General features: G+C 47.0%; 1 protein-coding gene across 4 annotated transcripts in view; it reads right to left on the bottom strand.

The window, feature by feature from the left end:
• mcc (MCC regulator of WNT signaling pathway) overlaps positions 1-22,338 on the bottom strand; it is a 322,837-nt gene that overhangs the window by 47,725 nt on the left and 252,774 nt on the right. For all 4 annotated transcript variants that reach the window (XM_072516456.1, XM_072516457.1, XM_072516455.1 and 1 more), the window contains 2 exons: positions 13,409-13,592; positions 496-730 (listed from right to left, as the gene is read on the bottom strand). In XM_072516456.1, coding sequence (XP_072372557.1) covers positions 496-730; positions 13,409-13,592 — 419 coding nt within the window. The remainder of the gene's footprint in view (positions 1-495; positions 731-13,408; positions 13,593-22,338) is intronic.

Genomic DNA, 22,338 nt, shown 5'->3' with positions numbered 1-22,338 from the left:
CCTCTTCATATTGTTAGGTCCTATAAATCACAGTTTCCAGTTATGACAAATCATCTACACCTGCATTAATCTATTGTTTCCCTTTCAAGATGTGGCAGAACTTTGTGAGCGTTGGGCATTTTCAGTTATTTCTTTATATCACTATTTAATCAAAGTATCCATTGTTTATTGGTATCACACAGCAAGAATGAAGCCCACCACTTTACTAAAATCAAATGTAAGGTATTAGGAAAACAAATATGGATTGTAATATTTAAGATAAATGCATAAATTGTTAGCTTCAAGTTTGACATGATTCTGATTCAAAACATTTTTAAAAATAGGCTGTAATGATAAATTTGCTATCTGATCTGTTGAGTACTTCAGCACCTTCTATTTTTGTTTCATATTAGCCGGAGTTAACTTTAGGCAATGGTTTTTAAATGCAGTTAATATTTCAGTAGATTTTGTAAAATAAGTTGTTACAAGGCTAAAAGTCAGTGATTCTTCACTCACCTTCATAGCCATGAGTTCCTGCATTAGAACTGCATTCTCCAAATCAAGTCGTTGACTATCTCCCCGAGGTTTAACATCATAACTCAGTGGATCAATATGAATACTTTCCAGCTCTAACATAGTTAGCTTGACTGCTGCTCTGTCATTCTTAAGCTGCTGAACATAATCCTTTAATCTCTGTTCATCTTCTTTTGTAAATTCTGTATCACAGCTACTAGCAGTTGAGCTTGTAGTACTGAAGAGACAATTATAATCAATGTATTATGGACACAGTGTAATTTTTTTAAAAATACTGGTTAAATACTTAGTCTGGACTACTATCAAACATAATTTTGTAATTGGTGAAAAAAGGGACATGACAAAGAGTCATCCAGACTTGAAACATTAGCTCTGTTATCTCTCCACAGATGCTATCAGACCTGCTGACATTTGGCAGCATTTTCTCTTTTTGCCTTCGAAGCTTATTGTCTTTCATTCATCAAGACAGCCACAAGAATGCTTAATTTTAACGGGAACAACATTTATGCTGCATGAAAAAGGCATGCTGATTGCGTCATAAGTTGGCCCTGATTGGCTGTGATGTTGCCATGGTGAATGCACCAGTCCCCCATGCTTTTGTTTATTCAGAAAAGGCACAATGACTGAACATATCCTATGGCCTGCAGCGAACAGGTCCCTACATGTGAATATATGTAGCTTCCAGCAACCATCAGTGAACTACAGTGCGAGCCTGTCTGATAATCTTAAATTGGCTGTTAGTGTAATTCTTAGCACACCCTGCCAAATCATGGAATCACATATGATGTTAGATGCTTTGAGTTTTGAAAGCATGGGTTGGTTAAGTACAGTCATAGAATTCCTACAATACAGAAGGCCATTCGACCCATCGAGTCTGCACCGATCCTCTGAAGGAGCACCCTATTTAGGCCCATACTCCAGCAGCCCCACCTAACCTTTGGACATGAAGGGACAATTTAGCATGGCCAATCTACCTAACCTGCACATCTTTGGACTGTGGGTGGCAACTGGAGCACCTAGAAGGAAACTCATGCAGACATGGGGATCAAACACAAACTCCACACAGTCACCCAAGACCGGAATTTAACCTGGGCCCCTGGAGCTGTGAGGCAGCAGTGCTAACCACTGTGACGCCAGTGAGTACCCTGCCTGTTGTGATCAGCTAAAGGGTATGCTGTTTGACATGATCTGCACCAATCGTTGGGATGGAAGGCCAACGTATCTCATATCATCGCAGCACTGAAATTCATATGCCACATTACTCATTTGAATGGTGGGAAGAATGTATTTTTCACTTTATGGCAGCATCCAAAGCATTCAGGTCCAAAAGTGGCAGCTTTCTATCCATACATGTGTATGCATGATACACAGAAAGCAATGATTTGATTGGGGCAGCCACACTTTTGGACCTGAAAAGTATCCCGTCTACCTCAAATTACTCTGGAAGTTGAAGTATCTTAAAAATTCGAGCAACTGGTGAAGCCAGCGGTTCCATGCTGCAACTTTGTAGTGAGAACACGAGTAGTCAAGCTAAAAAAAAGTTTTGTCAATCATATGAGTAGCGTAGTAAATTAATTTCAGTGCCAGATACGTAAGAGAGGAAACAAAGAAAAGAAAGAGTAGTGCTAAAACTTGAATTAGAATGAGAGAGAAAATGGGAAGCCATAAATCTTGAACTGAACAGAGAAAGACTTTGATTACACAGAGTGAATAGCTGGGAGATTTGACGATGAGTGAGCTTTAACTCTGGTTTTGATTTGGCAAGGAATATGTGCTCATGACTAAATTCAGGAAGAAAAGAGTTGAAATGTATTTAGTCTCACTGGAGAAAATCTTTCCAAAGTTACGAAAGCCAACAGAAATCTGGTTAATTTTATTAGTGCGTTTTGGTAGAGAAAGCGTTTGAGACTTGTTTGACCCTTTTAGATGAATAGTATGTACAGTACAGTTAAGATTGCATACAAGTTCTAGAAGTTTACAGACAAAGGTTTAGAAACCCAAGGAAGAGATGGAATCTTACTTTAGTGGAATTTGATAGAGAAAAAGAAATGGTATTTGATGCTGAGCTAAGAAGCTTGAGCAGCATTTTCAAAACTCGAGAGAGGTGTTGCTAATGGAAGAATTTAAAAACAGTATTCCTTTTTGAATAAGGTCCCACCTAGAAAGCTATAAAGGCTCTAAGATAAGAGAAAGTATTGTCATGGTTGATGGTTACAAACTATCCCATAAACATAAAGGTGGCAGTAAACCTTTGTTTGCAAACTCACAAAAAGCTGCAAAGATAAAAGAGATGTGTTAATGAACACAGAACACCAGTTACACTGGAGGGATAGGAGAAATGAGAAGACAGAGGCTCCTCAGAGCAGTACGGCGGATAAGCATGGTTTGAAGGGACCAAGATTTTCTTTGTGATAAGAGGTCACGTGAAGGCAGATTACTGATGATTAAAACTCCAGTTGCATTTGTGAGTATGTATGGTGTGACTACAGAAAATGGTGGACCAATAGCTTTGAACATATTTACTGTTAGTAAAGTCAAAGATTGTTCATATTTGGGTGAAGTTCCCACATCTTTGTCTGGTGAAGCATTCTAAGAGATACAGTGTCAACTCAATCACTCATGGTGGTCGGTGATGCAAAACTCCCTCTAGAAGATGCGCTATTTAGGAATATATTGATTAAAGGTATTAATGAAGGGTGTTTAACAGCTCCATTGCATAAAGTTAACTTAAAAGATGGTGTCATTTTTGACATTATAACTGGGGTGATTGTGTCAAAGTTGCCTAATAATGGTGCTGATTTCATACTAGGAATCGACGTGGCTGGAGATAAAGTCCTACCATCTTCAATAAAGTCCAATTAAATGTAAGATAAAATTTCAGACCTCTGTAACTATCTGTACTCCGACTATGAATGAGAGTTTTGGGCCATGAATTAAAACTTCAGAATGATAAAACTGCTGCTCACATGAGGGAATAATTGAGCAAAGTTTGTGCTGAGAGGAGAAAAGAAGTTCAAACGATTTGTGAACTGGGCTAAAAAAATGAGTATCAAGATATTTTGACTGAACATCAACATGACCTAAGGAAGTTCTTAGTATAGTGAGTAAATATAGTGAATACAATGGCATAAAGTCACTTGAGGGGTTGATGTACAGGCCCTCTAACATGTAATCATACCCTAGGGCTGGGTATCAAAAGAAGAAATAGTGGGAGCTTGTCAGAAAGATACGGCAATTATCATGGGAGATCTTAATCTACATATAGACTGGAATAATCAGATGGGCAAAGGTAGAGCAGATTTGACGTTACTATCAGATCATCCATGATCTTATTAAATGGTGGAGCAAGTCCGAATGCTAAATAACCTACTCCTGATCCTTTTTCAAATATTTATATAACTGTGGAAGCAGATTGTTGGTTGTTTTAAAAGTTAAATCTGGGACCTTTTCTGTAGTTTAGAGAATATGTTGCCTATTATTATTGCTTAGGCAATGTTGCTTTTAGATTGTTTGTTACAGTAAAAGTCTTAAAACTTGGAATCTTTTTGTATGATCCTTCCAATAAGTCACAGGAAATGCAATTTTTGGTCAAAAACTTTATTGGTCTCGATAGGATAGCAAAACGATGGAGGTTACTGTCCGGTTGACTCCGAATGAAGGTAATTCTGATAGTTTCACTGATATTACTACAGCAACATCTGGGACAATCACGCAGATTGTCACAGTGCACTCCAATAATTGTGTGTCCATAGAAAATGTCTGATAATTGTAACTCCTCTGCTTCATGTCCTTCTTACAGTGGGCAGCACGGTAGCATGGTGGTTAGCACCATTGCTTCACAGCTCCAGGGTCCCAGGTTCGATTCCCGGCTTGGGTCACTGTCTGTGCGGAGTCTGCACGTTCTCCCCGTGTGTGCATGGGTTTCCTCCGGGTGCTCCGGTTTCCTCCCACAGTCCAAAGATGTGCAGGTTAGGTGGATTAGCCATGCTAAATTGCCCTTCGTGTCCAAAATTGCCCTTAGTGTTGGGTGGGGTTACTGGGTTATGGGGATAGGGTGGAGGTGTGGGATTGGGTAGGGTGCTCTTTCCAAGGGCTGATGCAGACTCGATGGGCCGAATGGCCTTCTTCTGCACTGTAAATTCTACATATAGAATAGGTCAACAGGAACAAGTATTCTTTATAAACAGATTCAGTTAAAAGTTCCAAAGAGGGGAATGAAGAAGAATTCAAACTATAACCCCAAGAGAGGAGCTGAATTGTACAGGAAAACCTCTTGGACGTATTAATATTCTATAGCTAAATTTATGGTGAAGCTTAGTATCCTGCCTCCAGGAATTATGTAACAGTTGTCGTATTTATGACAGCCAAGTTTAATTTTGGGGATAGGAAATAGAATGAAGAGAATCAAGAGTCAATGAAAAAAATTAAAATTTCATTTGTGCTGGCTCTTCAGAGGCTCTATTTTAATATAGGGAATGAGAACATCTTCATGATTTCTTTGGGAGTAACAAAGTTGAACTAATAAGAATCCCTTTAAAAAACAATCTGGCGGTTCCGGGTGCGGCGATGACCAGCTGAGTCGCACGTTTCGGCAGCTCCCGGTGGAACGGACGTTTGGGCTCTTGATAGGAGCCCCAACGGCAATTTTAACGGCTAAAAACACCGTGCGGTAAACCAGAAGGGTGTTCCCCCTGGACACGGATGGAAAAAGGAGAGGAAAGTGGCCGGATTGCAGCGGATCCTTTGGAACAACGGCAAGGAAGGCAAGCAGAAACCAAGATGGCGTCGGAAGGTGGCAGTTTCATATGGGGCCCTGAACAACAAGAGTTCTTGAAACGTTGCGTGGAGGAGATAAAAAAGGAAATGAAGAAAGAGTTGTTGGCCCCGATATTACAGGCGATTGAAGGGCTGAAAGAGGAACAAAAGACCCAGGAGCAGGAGCTTCGGGTCGTGAAGGCGAAAGCAGCAGAGAATGAGAACGATATACAGGGCCTGGTGGTGAAGTCGGAGATACAGGAGGCACACCAGAAACGATCTGTGGAGAGGTTGGAGGCACTGGAAAACAACGCAAGGAGGAACAACTTGAGGATTCTTGGCCTTCCTGAAGGTGTGGAGGGGGCGGACGTCGGGGCATATGTGAGCACGATGCTGCACTCGTTAATGGGAGCGGAGGCCCCGACGGGTCCGTTGGAGGTGGAGGGAGCATACCGAGTTATGGTGCGAGGATCGAGAGCAGGAGAAACTCCCAGAGCCATAGTGGTGAGATTCCTCCGTTTTAAGGATAGAGAAATGGTCCTTAGATGGGCGAAGAAAACTCGGTGTAGTAAATGGGAGAACGCGGTGATCCGCGTTTATCAAGATTGGAGTGCGGAGGTGGCGAGAAGGAGGGCGAGCTTTAATCGGGCCAAAGCGGTATTTCACAAAAAGAAGATAAAATTTGGAATGCTGCAACCGGCAAGACTGTGGGTCACATATCAAGGGAGGCACCACTACTTTGAAACGGCGGATGAAGCGTGGACTTTTATTGTAGAAGAAAAATTGGAATGATTGGATTATGAAAATGAACGTTTGGACAAAGTGGTGGGGCGAATGGGGGGGGGGCGAAGAGGGGTTTTATGTTTTAATCCTGCGGTATGGTAACTTTTCTTTCTCCCACAGGTGGTGATGGGGGGAGGTGGGGAGGGAGAGGAGATGGGGCGTTGGCCATGGGAGGCGGGGCCGAGGGAGAGGCGCGGGCTTGGTTCCCGCGCTATGATAATTATGGCGGGAATAGAGAAGCAGGAAGGAGGGGGCGTCGCACGGTGCGAGCCGTGATCACGGGGGGAAGCCGAGGTCAGCCAGAGTTTGCTGACTTCTGGGAGCAACATGGGGGGAGTAATTATGCTAGCGGGGGGTCTAGCAGGGGGGGGGGTGAGGGGGGAATTACTGGGTTGCTGCTGCTGGGGAAAGGGGGGAGTGGGTACGGGAAAGGATGGGCGGGGGGGCACCGTCTGGGAGAGATACAGCTGCGTGGGAACTGGGTGAGAAGCTGGAAAAAGATGATGGCTAACCGGCAAGGGGGGGGGGGTGGGAAGCCCCCCAACTCGTCTGATCACGTGGAACGTGAGGGGGCTTAACGGGCCGATAAAGAGGGCACGAGTACTCGCACACCTTAAGAAACTTAAAGCAGATGTGGTAATGCTACAGGAAACGCACCTGAAACTGATAGACCAGGTTAGGTTGCGCAAAAGATGGGTGGGGCAGGTGTTCCATTCGGGGCTGGATGCGAAAAACAGGGGGGTGGCTATATTAGTGGGGAAGCGGGTAATGTTCGAGGCGAAGACTATAGTGGCGGATAACGGGGGCAGATACGTGATGGTGAGTGGCAAATTACAGGGAGAGATGGTGGTTTTGGTAAACGTGTATGCCCCGAACTGGGACGATGCCAACTTTATGAGGCGAATGCTAGGACGCATCCCAGACCTAGAGACCGGAAAGCTGATAATGGGGGGAGACTTTAACACGGTGTTGGAACCAAGGCTGGATAGGTCGAAGTCCAGGACTGGTAGGAGGCCGGCAGCAGCCAAGGTGCTTAAGGATTTTATGGAGCAGATGGGAGGGGTGGACCCGTGGAGATTCAGTAGACCTAGGAGTAAGGAGTTCTCGTTTTTCTCCTATGTCCAGAAAGTCTATTCACGCATAGACTTTTTTGTGTTGGGTAGGGCATTGATCCCGAGGGTGAGAGGAACGGAATATACGGCTATAGCCATTTCGGATCATGCCCCACACTGGGTAGACTTGGAGATAGGGGAGGAAACAAGAGGGCGCCCACCCTGGAGAATGGACATGGGACTAATGGCGGATGAGGGGGTGTGCCTAAGGGTGAGGGGATGCATTGAAAAGTACTTGGAACTCAATGACAATGGGGAGGTTCAGGTGGGAGTGGTCTGGGAGGCGTTGAAGGCGGTGGTTAGGGGGGAGCTGATATCAATAAGGACACATAAAGGGAAGCAGGAGAGTAAGGAACGGGAGCGGTTGCTGCAAGAACTTTTGAGGGTGGATAGACAATATGCGGAAGCACCGGAGGAGGGACTGTACAGGGAAAGGCAAAGGCTGCATGTGGAATTTGACTTGCTGACTACAGGCACTGCAGAGGCACAATGGAGGAAGGCGCAGGGTGTACAGTATGAATATGGAGAGAAGGCGAGCAGATTGCTGGCACACCAATTGAGGAAAAGGGGAGCAGCGAGGGAAATAGGGGGGGTGAGGGACGAGGAAGGAGAGACGGAGCGGGGAGCGGAGAGAGTGAACGAAGTGTTCAAGACATTTTATAAAAAATTGTATGAAGCTCAACCCCCGGATGGGAGGGAGAGAATGATGGATTTTTTGGATCGGCTGGAAATTCCCAAGGTGGAAGAGCAGGAAAGGGTGGGACTGGGAGCACAGATCACGGTAGAAGAAGTGGTGAAAGGAATTAGGAACATGCAGACGGGAAAGGCCCCGGGACCGGACGGATTCCCAGTTGAATTTTACAGAAAATATTTGGACTTGCTCGCCCCGCTACTGACGAGGACCTTTAACGAGGCAAAGGAAAGGGGACAACTGCCCCCGACTATGTCAGAAGCAACGATATCGCTTCTCTTAAAGAAGGAAAAGGATCCGCTACAATGCGGGTCCTACAGACCAATTTCCCTCCTCAATGTGGATGCCAAGGTCCTGGCCAAGGTAATGGCAATGAGAATAGAGGAATGTGTCCCGGGGGTGGTTCATGAGGACCAAACTGGGTTTGTGAAGGGGAGACAGCTGAACACGAATATACGGAGGCTGTTAGGGGTAATGATGATGGCCCCACCAGAGGGTGAAACGGAGATAGTAGTGGCGATGGATGCCGAGAAAGCATTTGATAGAGTGGAATGGGATTATCTGTGGGAGGTGTTGAGGAGATTTGGGTTTGGAGAGGGGTATGTTAGATGGGTGCAGCTGTTGTATAGGGCCCCAGTGGCGAGTGTGGTCACGAATGGACGGGGATCGGCATATTTTCGGCTCCATAGAGGGACAAGGCAGGGATGTCCTCTGTCCCCATTACTGTTTGCACTGGCGATTGAGCCCCTGGCGATAGCGCTGAGAGGTTCCAAGAGATGGAGGGGAATACTTAGGGGAGGAGAAGAACACCGGGTATCTTTATATGCGGATGATCTGCTACTATATGTGGCGGATCCAGCGGAGGGGATGCCAGAAATAATGCGGATACTTGGGGAGTTTGGGGATTTTTCAGGGTATAAATTGAACATGGGGAAGAGTGAGCTGTTTGTGGTGCATCCAGGGGAGCAGAGTAGAGAAATAGAAGACCTACCGTTGAGGAAGGTAACAAGAGACTTTCGTTACCTGGGGATCCAGATAGCTAAGAATTGGGGCACATTGCACAGGCTAAATTTGACGCGGTTGGTGGAACAGATGGAGGAAGATTTCAAGAGATGGGATATGGTAGCATTGTCAATGGCAGGGAGGGTGCAGGCGGTTAAGATGGTGGTCCTCCCGAGATTCCTCTTTGTGTTTCAGTGCCTCCCGGTGGTGATCACGAAGGCTTTTTTCAAAAGGATAGAAAAGAGTATCATGGGTTTTGTTTGGGCCGGGAAGACTCAGAGAGTGAGGAAGGGATTCTTACAGCGTAGTAGGGATAGGGGGGGGCTGGCACTACCGAGCCTAAGTGAGTATTATTGGGCCGCTAATATTTCAATGGTGAGTAAGTGGATGGGAGAGGAGGAAGGAGCGGCGTGGAAGAGATTAGAGAGGGCGTCCTGTAGGGGGACCAGCCTGCAGGCTATGGTGACAGCCCCATTGCCGTTCTCACCAAGGAACTATACCACGAGTCCGGTGGTGGTAGCTACACTGAAGATTTGGGGACAGTGGAGACGACATAGGGGAAAGACCGGAGCATTGGGGGGGTCCCCGATAAGAAACAACCACAGGTTTGCCCCGGGGGGAATGGATGGGGGATATGGAATGTGGCAAAGAGCAGGTATAACGCAATTGAAAGATCTATTTGTGGATGGGAAGTTCGCGAGTCTGGGAGCGCTGACTGAGAAATATGGGTTGCCCCAAGGGAATGCATTCAGGTACATGCAATTGAGGGCTTTTGCGAGGCAACAGGTGAGGGAATTCCCGCAGCTCCCGACACAAGAGGTGCAGGACAGAGTCATCTCGAAGAAATGGGTGGGGGACGGTAAGGTGTCGGATATATATAGGGAAATGAGGGATGAAGGGGAGACTATGGTGGACGAACTAAAAGGGAAATGGGAAGAAGAGCTAGGGGAGGAGATCGAGGAGGGGCTGTGGGCAGATGCCCTAAACAGGGTAAACTCGTCGTCCTCGTGCGCCAGGCTAAGCCTGATTCAGTTTAAGGTATTACACAGGGCACATATGACTGGAGCACGGCTCAGTAAATTTTTTGGGGTGGAGGATAGGTGTGCGAGGTGCTCGAGAAGCCCAGCGAATCATACCCATATGTTTTGGTCATGCCCGGCACTACAGGGGTTTTGGATGGGGGTGACAAAGGTGCTTTCAAAAGTAGTAGGAGTCCGGGTCGAACCAAGCTGGGGGTTGGCTATATTTGGGGTTGCACAAGAGCCGGGAGTGCAGGAGGCGAGAGAGGCCGATGTTTTGGCCTTTGCGTCCCTAGTAGCCCGGCGCAGGATATTGCTAATGTGGAAAGAAGCCAAGCCCCCGGGGGTGGAGACCTGGATAAATGATATGGCGGGGTTCATAAAGTTAGAGCGGATTAAGTTCGTCCTAAGGGGGTCGGCTCAAGGGTTTACCAGGCGGTGGCAACCGTTCGTCGAATATCTTGCGGAAAGATAGATGGGGGAAAAAAGAAGGCAGCAGCAGCAGCCCAGGACTTGGGGGGGGGGGGGGGGTGGCCTGAGACAAGGCAGTTGCCAATTAGGGCTAGTTTTTATTTTTGTTATTTAATATTTATTTATTTGTTGTTGTTTTCTTTTGTTCTTGTTTAAATAAAAAAAGGTCATTATTATCTGTATTGTTATAATGTTGTGTAAAGGATGCACAATGTACTGTGTTGGTTGACCAAAAATTTTCAATAAAATATTATTTAAAAAAAAAAACCAATCTGGCTGCAGTGTAACATTCTGAAATTATAGGTAGAATTTTATCAAAACAGATCTGCAGACAGTCAGAAGGCCAATAGTAGGTTGGGAATACGATGGCAGAGTGGGTTCAATTGCAGCCTTGGTTGACTGTCTGTGTGGAACATAGAACATACAGTGCTGAAGGAGGCCATTCGGCCCATCGAGTCTGCACCGGCCCACTTAAACCCTCACTTCCACCCTATCCCCGTAACTCCTCCTAATCTTTTTGGACACTAAGGGCAATTTAGCATGGCCAATCCACCTAACCTGCACATCTTTGGGAGGAAACCGGAGCACCCAAAGAAAACCCACGCAGAGACGGGGAGACCGTGCAGACTCCGCACAGACAGTGACCTAGCGGGGAATCGAACCTGGGACCCTGGAGCTGTGAAGCCATAGTGCTAGCCACATGAGCTACCATGCTGCCCATTATGTGGGTAGCACAAGTGTGGAGTTTGCACATTCCCCCAGTGTCTCTGTGCGTTTCCTGCTGGTGCTCCGGTTTCCTCCCACAGTCCAAAGATGTGCAGGTTAGGTGGATCGACCATGATACAAATTGCCCGTTAGTGTCCAAAGATCTGTAGGTTAGGTGGGGGTATGGGGGTAGGGCAGGGAAGTGGGCCTAGGTGGGGCACTCTGTCAGAGGGTCGGTGCAAACTAGATGGGCTGAATGGCCTCCTTCTGCCCTGTAGGGATTCTATGATTTCATGAGACAGGCTTTGAGTTCAGCCAAGGTATTAGCATCTTTCTTCCAGGTTTCCTGATTAGAGGGGGTTGGTGAAATGAAGAATTTGTAGTTAAAGGAATCCTGACAGGGGGCAGAATAACTGAACTGTAAACTAATTTATTTGGCTTCGGTAACCATTAGAATGGAATAGAGATCTGGGAATGCTGCCTATCCCACCCCACGCCATCCTGGCCTCAAACCCTTAACCTGGGGGATCTTGCTGTGGGATCTGAAGGGTTAAAATGTGGCAATGTTTGCCACGGATGGGAGGAAGAGGCCAGTCTCTACAACCAAACAAATGAGTAAGGGGTGTGGGCCTTGGAGACAGTGTCTCAAGGGGTTCAAGGACCTTAAGAGGGTAGGAAAGAGAGTGGCATTAGACTTTCAGGTACCAAGTCCCACACTCGGACATTCCCAGGTTTCTCGTACACAACACACCTCAGACCAACATAGGGCGCTGCACATTATCCAGGCACCTCCGCATAACCCCAGGTAAACAGCCAATATTGACATTCACCCTCATATTTGCCCGACTCACACCTATGCCTCACAGTCACTCTCCACAAATGCTGCCCCTTCTTTCCTCCCCACACAATCTACTTCTTGCACTTCAAACTCTGCTTTCTCACCTTACAGAAGAGAGCACAAATCTTCAGGGAGTGACAAACTAACAGGGTGGAGAGCTCCAGTGTTAGCCACTGGTAATGGATACCCAGCTGGTCCACTGAGAAGCAGGTGTTATTCCATGAGGCTACAGGTGACAGCACTGATGTGGCATGAAAGCTTAAATCTTCAGAATCACTGGCGCTCACGTGTCGAGAGCTGATCCTCTGTAGACACATAAATGCTGCACATTTTCAAGTTAGATTTGTGTGACCAGTCCCCCTGACCTGTGGTGCAACATGTGACTAAGCAGAAAACAGCTGGTACTGCTGCTGCTGTGTTTCCTCTTGTTCCTCAGCAAAGGTACACAATGGAGCTTCATTAGCTGCTCTGAAGCCATAGTGAAGACTGTCAACAGGGAGTAAAGTTCAAGAAGTTGTCAAGCAGCACAAGCAGATTCACAGAAGGCATGCTGTGAGCACCAGTCTCTCACTAGGCATGGCTATTTAGTTTAACTGTCTGAAGGCTTCCTAGCCTGTTAGGTTAATTGGAAAAAGCAGCCCCCTCTGTGCTCTTGCCTGGTTGACCCTCAGGTTCGGCACAGCTGGGCAGCACAGTGGCACGTGGTTAGCACTGCTGCCTGACAGCGCCAGGGACCCGATTCAATTCTGGCCTTGGTTCACTGTCTGTATGGAGTTTGTACATTCTCCCCATGTCTGCATGGGTTCCTCCGGGTGCCCCGGTTTCCTCCCAGTCGAAAGATGCATGGGTTAGGTGGATTGGCCATGATAATTTGCCCCTTAGTGTACAGGGATGTGTGGGTTAGGTTTTAAAAATAAATAAATTTAGAGCACCCAATTCATTTTTTCCAATTAAGGGGCAATTTGGGGTGGCCAATCCAACAATCCTGCACAACTTTGGGTTGTGGGGGCGAAACCCACGCAAACATTAGGAGAATGTGCAAACTCCACACGGACAGTGACCCAGAGCTGGGATCGAATCTGGGACCTCGGCGCCGTGAGGCAGCAGTGCTAACCACTGCGCCACTGTGCTGCCCGTGATGTGCACAGGTTAAGTTATGGGGTTACGGGGATAGGGCAGGTGGATGGGTGAGTGGACATGGGTAGAGTGCTCTTTCAAAGGGAGGGTGCAGACACAATGGGCCGAATGGCCTCCTTCTGCACGATAGAGATTCTAAATCAGTGCACTAGCTGTTAAAGCTGGAATGTTAGGTTAAATCCAGAGTTAACCATCTCTTTGAATATTTACACAACTTAACCAATGGGGATTCACTGCTTGTCTGTAACCCAAGTTGGTTAAACTATTAAGCGAATGGGATCAGAAAGGGTTCTTGACCAGGGTCACTTTTGGGGATTTAACCTTCGTCTACAATCAAAACTTCCTCTCCTTGTCAGTTCAACTTTTGACCTATATTTCTCACCTGGTGTGGCTATGAGAAGATAGACTTTCCCATGGCTGTATATTACATCCTGTTACAGTGCACGCTCCACCACAGCTACCATCAAGTTTCATTAGTAGCGCTTTTGCAGCATTCTCTGCTGTCTTCCTGCAATCATGTGCTCTCTTTAACATCATTGTTATGTTTTCCTCGCCATTTTGATCACCTGTTCAGACGAGATGATCATTATATTGTGAATGACAATAAAGACAAAGTAGCAACAGTGTGCAGAATGACTGAAACGTCATTTTTGAGTTTCATAAATTCAGCATCAGACAGAATGGGATAATTTTTCCAAATGATCATTTGTAAAAATTGAAGGTTTAACAATGCTACAGAACTAAGTTATGAATGCCAAAGTTGAGATTTAAACTGCATAACCACAACTAATTTAATTACTGGCGAGATGATAATGTCGCATTTTAGAACTTCAGTGTAATGCACCACTATCTTTCAGGTTGAACGCTGACACAAAGGAATTTATAAAGTGAAAGGTGGGAAGATGTTGGTGGTGGCAGCCCAGGTTTTACTCACTCAGAGTCACTGGCTTCAAAGTAACAACGGTCAAGGCACAAGAGTAAGATTAACTATTGGATTGCATAAACACAGGTAAGATCAGACACTCCATACGATAAGAGGTCAATTTCACTATTGATGGTATTGAAAGTCAAAGAGATCTAGGAGTACAGGTCCACAGGTCATTGAAAGGGGCAACACAGGTGGAGAAGGTAGTCAAGAAGGCATACGGCATGCTTGCCTTCATTGGCCGGGGCATTGAGTATAAGAATTGGCAAGTCATGTTGCAGCTGTATAGAACATTAGTTAGGCCACACTTGGAGTATAGTGTTCAATTCTGGTCGCCACACTACCAGAAGGATGTGGAGGCTTTAGAGAGGGTGCAGAAGAGATTTACCAGAATGTTGCCTGGTATGGAGGGCATAAGCTATGAGGAGCGATTGAATAAACTCGGTTTGTTCTCACTGGAACGAAGGAGGTTGAGGGGCGACCTGATAGAAGTATACAAAATTATGAGGGGCATAGACAGAGTGGATAGTCAGAGGCTTTTCCCCAGGGTAGAGGGGTCAGTTACTAGGGGGCATAGGTTTAAGGTGAGAGGGGCAAAATTTAGAGTAGATGTACGAGGCAAGTTTTTTACGCAGAGGGTAGTGGGTGCCTGGAACTCGCTACCGGAGGTGGTAGTGGAAGCAGGGACGATAGGGACATTTAAGGGGCATCTTGACAAATATATGAATAGGATGGGAATAGAAGGATACGGACCCAGGAAGTGTAGAAGATTGTAGTTTAGTCGGGCAGTATGGTCGGCACGGGCTTGGAGGGCCGAAGGGCCTGTTCCTGTGCTGTACATTTCTTTGTTCTTTGTTCTTTGATGGAAGGAAAACCAACTTTCTGTGGCAACATCAAGTCACAATTATGAGGATTGATGATTTAATATTTTTGGGGAATATTGGGTTAGTCTGCAAAAGTGTCTGTTTGTGTGTGTAAATCAGTTAATTAAACTGGGGAATGATTAATAGAGACAACTTGTCGAAGAGAGTTGAGAGATATAAGGGGTAAAAGTGATAAATGCATTAATTTGTAATAAAAGGGCACGGTGAAGTGGACTTAAGTAAAAGGTTGGGGTTTTAAACATTTGCATTAGAAGATAGATAGGGACTTGGCTTTTCAGCTGTTACATTTCAAAGGGGAGCAAGAAACCTTTACAAATTACAAGGGTTTTATAAATAAACAAGAGGTTATTAATTTGTAATTGACTCGAAAGGAGAAGCAATAAAAAAACATGAAGGATCTTTATATTTTGGAAAAGCTGAGTTCAAAGAGGTGCTGATGACAATGGAATCGAAGATGAAAGGGGAAAAGGATATTTAAAGAAAGATGTTGAGCTGAGTTAGGTTGGCTGTGTGGGGGAGTGTAAAATTTGAAGCGGCCACCGAGAAACCAGGAAAGTCTTTGATTCAGAAAGGAGTATTGTTTCTGAGTTTTCTTGGATAGCCACAGAACGGGGAAGCACCTGAGAAGTTCTGTGGCACACCATTACTTAAAGTAATGCTTTGCCTCGAGTAATATTACTAGATTTTTAGAGATAATAATCTATAAGGGAGTTTTGGCAAGAAGGCGTCTACCTTATGTGTTCTGACTAAGTGGGTTATTTTGGGGAGGTTTTGTCAGACTGTTGTAATTGTGTAACTTTATTCTTGCTTGCTTAAGCTTTCTTTTCTTGTCAATAAATATTTTTGTTTTTAAAGTTCCAAAATGCTACTGGAGTTGTATGCTTCGGGGGTCAATAGGCTTCACCTCATTTTCGGAACACAAAAAAAGGTTATCAGTAAGACAAGTTTCCCTGTCCAATTTGGATTGCTCAGCAAATAACATCTTCTGCGGCCATAACACAATGTAGAGAATTACATACATTTACAGCACAGAAACAGGGCACTGAACTCAACTGGTCTCATACATGCCAAAACATCAAGATCTTCTGCAATACTTAGGGTGACTGGTCCCGTCAACTATTTCAGCAAGAACATGACAAATGAGTAATTCCATTTTGTACTTTTGCAACATTTTTGGTAACAATGGAATTTCAGCTTCCTTACCTCTTCCAGAAAAAAAAAGGTGGGGGGGACACTTAAAAAGTTAAACATCATTAGGCAACAAAGTTAAAGATAGACATGACATCAACAAAAACCACACTCTCACCCACCCCACTTCCTGCAAGTACGCTTTCCATTTTCCAAGTTTGTCTGTTGCATCTGTTCTGACTGTGCTATCTTCCCAACCAAATATTCCCCTCGTAGCTTGGAGCTTCTCTTTCATAGCCTGTGCTTCTGTTGTCCCAGCCCCAAGGAGCTTGGAGCTCCTTGTCCTCACCTTCTGTTCAACCAGTTTCAATATTCAATGGATCACTTTTTGCCATCTCTAAACTCTCCTCTCCAAATTCGCATTTCAAAGCCTCATGTCACTCCCTACCACTGGCCCACTGCTCCGGCACTCCCAATATCTCCTATCCTTCCTATTAAAGTGCAGGAAATGCAACATCTCCAATTTTATACCCTCCCTTACTACCATGATAGGACCTAAAGGTCCCCCAGATTAAATAAAGCCATGCACAGGCTTCAACCAAAGTCCATCTGCCAAGCCCTGTGGCAATAGAGGACTAAGGACAGGAGTTCTAGTCAAGAAACTTTACACAGGCAATAGATGTAAAGGTCGTCAGACACCTGCTGACAGACAGAGAAGTTCTTGGGCAGCAACATTTAAAAAAATTATTTCACGGAATGTAAGCATTGCTGCTAAGGCCAGCATTTGTTGCCCATCCCTAATTGCCCTTGAATCGAGAGGCTTACCACACCATTTCAGAGGGCAGTTAACACATCATCTCAGAGGGCAGTTAAAAGTTAAACATACTGTTTTGGCAGTGGAGTCACATGTAGGCCAGGCCAGGTGAGGATGGTAGATTTCCTTTCCTAAAGGAGATTAATGAATCAACTTTTTTGTTTACAACAATAGGCAATGATTCCGTGGTCAGCACGACTGAGACTAGCTATTCAATTCCAGATTATTAATTGAATTTAAATTCCACCAGCTGCTGTGGTGGGATTTGAATCCTCGTCACCAGAACATTAGCTTGGATCTTTGGATTACCAGTCCAATGACATTACTGTCACCATCTCCCGCTAATACCGAACAGTCCTCTTCAGTTCACCCCAAATGTGAAGAGGGCTGGAACGGACGCCTTAAAAATAGACTGTCCCACTTTTTCCTGGTTAGGGTACACCTCCCAGCAAAATCACCATCATTTCAGTCAAAGAAAGGAAACTTTTCATTTTTCTACTTGGAAATTTAGGATACACATGGATAATTTCAATTGTGACATCGAGAAAGCAGAACTGCAAATGTACCACATGAGCAATTAAGACTCGCCGATCTCAATGAGACCTGCCTATCTGGGGAGGGACAGTTGAAGGGAGCAAGGGAATGCACCTAGAGGAAAGGAAAGGCTGACAGTGACTCCCATCTCCATGGAGTTGATTAGTCATTCGGAATAGGATCTTGGATGCATTTCAAGTACTCCCTAACGGCATAAACGGAAGACTCATGACACTTCACTTATAGCTCAACCAAAATCAATGTGCACTGTCATCATTCAGCACATATGCCTCGGCTTTGATGAAGTGGTTCTATTCTGACCTTGAAAATGTCCTCTCTGCCATTCAAAAATAAGGAAAGAATCATCCTTCTGGGGGAATTAGCGACAGAGTTACAGTGACTCCGAAGTCTGGAATAAAACTATTCAAAAAAACGGAGTGGAAAACCCAATGCAAATGGCGTCTGTTATAACCTGCCTGCTTACCATTGGCTGGGGACTAATGACAATCCCACAATCCTGTGGGAGTATGAGCTTCCCCAATGAGGGGGGGCGGAGAAATCATTAGCAGATTCCCTGTATAAATAAAGCTGGCCAGTTTGGAACCAGCAGGTAGGAGTAAGCAGCAAGCGAGGTTGCTGTTGTGTGTATATATATGTGATTGTAAATACATTTTATTTCTTTGTATCCTTGAAACTCGTGCTGGATTCTTCATGGCCCTCACAAAACTGGCGACGAGGGTTAAAGTGAATAGCTGTCTACACTGCTGAAGTCACCTCCCTGGATTTTTGTTGGATACAGGTTGGAAGTTGTTTTCTATTATACCATGCCTCTGTACGGAGGTTTGGATGTTTTTGATGCTGCGCTGGAAAGCTGGAACCAGTATGCACAACGGATGCGTTACTATTTCCGGGCAAACAATATCACCGAAAACAAGCGCCAGGTGGTCATATTGCTCACCGCCTGCGGCCCGCATACGTTTGGGGTGATTAGGAGCCTTACGTACCCAGCTGCGCCGGACACCAAAACGTTGGACGAACTTGTGAATTTAGTGGGGCAACATTTTAACCCAACCCCGTCCACGATAGTCCAGCATTACCGGTTGAATACTGCTGAGAGGACCCCAGGAGAATCCCTTGCCGACTTTCTATCCAGGCTACGCAGGATTGTGGAGTACTGTGACTATGGTGAGACCTTGTCAGAAATGTTACGCGACCGTTTGGTTTGCGGTATTAACAATGCGGCCACCCAGAGAAAGTTGTTAGCTGAGCCAACATTGACTTTTCAACAGGCCATTCAAATAGTATTGTCCCGAGAGAGCGCAGAACGAGGAGTGCAGGAGATACAGGGAATGCCTTGAGGCGCAACCCCTTCCTTCTGAAAACGTCCCCTCGCACTCCTGCGGTACCTTGGGTGAGATGACGTCCGGATCGACGCCAGTGGCCGTCGGACATTCCTCCCTGAAGGGAGCCTTCACCAGAACAAATGGATGAGGAGTCATGTCCGTGTCAGACTTGTAGGCACCGACCCAGTCACGGACGCCGGTCCTGGGGGCGCCGTCGTTCTGACCGAAATTGGGACCAGCCCAGGGGCCGTACCTTCCATGTGGATGAACCTGCGGCGACTACTCCGGAGTACGTGGAGACGGAGGATGACTGCCTGCAGCTGCATTGTGTGGCAGCTCCCCGTGTGGCCCCCATTAAGGTGACAGTACGGGTCAATGGTCACCTGCTTGAGATGGAGTTGGACACTGGCGCAGTGGTCTCCGTGATCGCCCAGAGGACATTCGACCGCATCAAGCAGGGTATACAGACCCTTACATTAACCGGCACACAGGCCAGGCTGGCCACCTACACGGGGGAATCATTGGACATTGCAGGAACTACGATGACCCCTGTTGTTTATGGACGCCAGGAGGGGCGTTTCCCACTTATCGTGGTGCGCGGCCATGGGCCCAGCCTGTTGGGTCGGGACTGGTTGCGCCATTTGCGCTTGCAGTGGCAGCACATCCTCCAAACAGTTTCTGAAGGGTTGACTGAGGTGCTAGGACGATACCCAGATGTATTCCAGCCTGGTTTGGGGAAAATGAAAGGGGCCGTAGCCCGTATCCAAGTTGAACCAGGAGCCACGCCGCGCTATTTCCAGGCGCGCCTTACGCCTTGCTCGAGAAGGTAGAAGGGGAGCTTACTCGTTTGGAAACTTTGGGTATTATCAGGCCCGTCCGTTTCGCTGACTGGGCAGCACCAGTTATACCTGTAATGAAGCCAGATGCCACAGTTCGCTTGTGCGGCGACTATAAACTTACAGTGAATACGGCTTCCCGACTCGACCGATATCCAATGCCTCGCATAGAGGATCTCTACGCAAAGCTTGCAGGTGGACTCTCGTTCACAAAATTAGATATGAGTCACGCCTACCTACAGTTAGAGCTGGACCCTGCCTCCCGACCATATGTAACGATTAATGAATATACACATTTGCCCTATGGAGTATCCTCTGCCTGCGCTATTTTTCAACGCGTTATGGAGGGCATTTTGAGAGGTTTACCGCGTGTCGCTGTCTACTTAGATGACGTTTTGATCACAGGGACGTCGGAGCAGGAACATTTGGAAAATCTGGAGGCTGTCCTTAAGACGCTTTTCGGAGGTTGGAGTCCGTTTACATCGCACAAAGTGCGTCTTTCAGGTGAAGGAAGTAGTCTACCTGGGTTATCGGGTGGACCGCGAAGGTTTGCACCCCGTCGCAGAGAAGGTGCGCCTGATTCAACAGGCCCCCGCCCCGACTGACACTTCGCATCTTCGTTCTTTTCTCGGTCTCATAAACTATTACGGGAAGTTCCTCCCCAATCTGGCAACTACGCTGGCCCCGTTGCATCTTCTGCTGAAGAAAAATCACACCTGGGTTTGGGGCCAGCCGCAAGAAACCGCTTTCCGGCGGGTAAAACAACAATTGTCGTCGTCTGGGTTACTAACCTACTATGATCCTGGAAAGCCTTTGCTCGTCACATGTGATGCATCCCCGTATGGTATTGGGGCCGTCCTGTCCCACAAGATGGAGAACGGGGTCGAGCGGCCGATAGCTTTCGCCTCCTCACATTGACTGCAGCGGAGAAAAAGTACACGCAGATCGAGGAGGGGGGCCTGGCAGTGGTCTTTGCGGTGAAACGATTCCACCAGTACGTGTATGGCCACCACTTCATCATCGTGACTGATCATAAGCCTCTGCTGGGACTTTTCAAAGAGGATAAGCCAATACCGCCCATTGCTTCCGCACGGATCCAGCGCTGGGCTTTGTTGCTCGCTGCATTCGAATATTCTCTGGAGCACAAACCAGAAACGTAGATAGCGAATGCCGACGCACTGAGCCGATTGCCTTTATCGACCGGCCCCATGTCGACCCCCACGACTAGTGAGGTGGTTGCAACCATAAATTGTAAGGACACCTTGCCTGTCACGGCATCACAGATCCGTGAGTGGACCCAGACGGAGCCAGTCCTGTCAAAGGTTCGACACATAGTCATGTATGGTGGGCAGCACAGACAGCTCCCAGGCGAGTTGCGGGCATTTTCCTCCAAGCTGTCAGAATTCAGCATGGAAGATGGCATCCTCTTGTGGGGGACGCGTGTGATTGTCCCGGAAAAAGGACAGGAGCTGATACTAAGAGACTTGCACAATGGGCATCCAGGTGTGACCAAAATGAAAATGTTGGCCCGGAGTTATGTTTGGTGGCCAGGCCTCGACGCCAACATTGTGAAGGTGGCCCAAAACTGCTCCATTTGTCAGGAGCATCAGAAGCTTCCGCCGGCCGCGCCCCTACATCACTGGGAATGGCCAGGGCGGCCTTGGGCGCGCTTGCATGTGGATTTCGCTGGCCCTTTTCAAGGATCCATGTTACTTTTATTAATCGACACCCAGTCTAAGTGGCTAGAGGTGCATAAGATGCTAGGCACAACGTCCTGCGCAACAATTGAGAAGATGCATTTGTCTTTTAGTACACATGGCCTCCCCGAGGTGCTGGTCACGGATAACGGCACTCCATTCACCAATGAGGAGTTTGCGAGGTTCATGAAGATGAATGGCATACGCCATATCCGCACTGCCCCTTACCACCCGGCTCCAAATGGGTTGGCAGAGCGCGCAGTGCAGACATTCAAACGAGGCCTAAAGAAGCAGACTTCCGGGTCAATGGATACGAGACTGGCTCGGTTTTTGTTTTCGTATAGGACCACCCCCCATGCGGTGACTGGGGGAGCTCCCACAGAACTCCTAATGGGCCGGAGACTTCGCACCCGCCTTAGTATGGTTTTCCAGGACATTGGCGCAAAGGTACGCCGCACACAAGAACGGCAGGGACAGGGTTTTTCTCGGCATCGGCCGATTCGGCAGTTTGCGCCCGGTGACCCAGTGTTCGTTCGCAATTTTGCTGGTGGTGCCCAGTGGGTCCCTGGTGTAATCTTTCACCAAACAGGCCCTATATCTTACCAGGTGTAAACCCAGGGTCGTCTCCAGCGCAAACATGTAGACCACGTTCGGTCCAGAAGACTATCCCTTCCAAAGATTCCCCGTCCCCGGAGCTCATTTCTACAGCCGCAGAGACCACAGACAATGGAAAGTAGTTCTCCCAATCTTCCTCTGGTGCCTCACTCAAAGCCTGCGCAGGTCGTTACAGAACCGTGCGTAGATAGAGACGCCGGGATGACAGAGGCAGCAGACACTGACTCCGAGATGGAGACACAGGACGCATCAGAGGGGGAATCCTCGGGCCCACGGGCCGTGGATGTACAACCGTTACGCCGTTCATCACGGAAGCGCCGGTCTCCGTCTCGTTACACGCCGCCCGATCCAGCGCCTCGTGCAAATGGTGTCCGGCCTGCGGCAAAACGAGTCCGACGCCCTCCTTCGCCAGGGTCTTCGGTGGATTCCTTGGACTTTGCGGGGGAGGGATGTTATAACCTGCCTGCTTACCATTGGATGGGGACTAATGACAATCCCACAATCCTGTGGGATTGTGCTACCCCAATGAGGGGGGA

Source organism: Scyliorhinus torazame, chromosome 9 (assembly GCF_047496885.1).
Source record: "Scyliorhinus torazame isolate Kashiwa2021f chromosome 9, sScyTor2.1, whole genome shotgun sequence".
NCBI classification, from domain to species: Eukaryota; Metazoa; Chordata; class Chondrichthyes; order Carcharhiniformes; family Scyliorhinidae; genus Scyliorhinus; species Scyliorhinus torazame.
The sequence above is the reverse complement of the archived record's forward strand: the minus strand, read 5'-3'. Positions and strand labels throughout refer to the sequence as shown.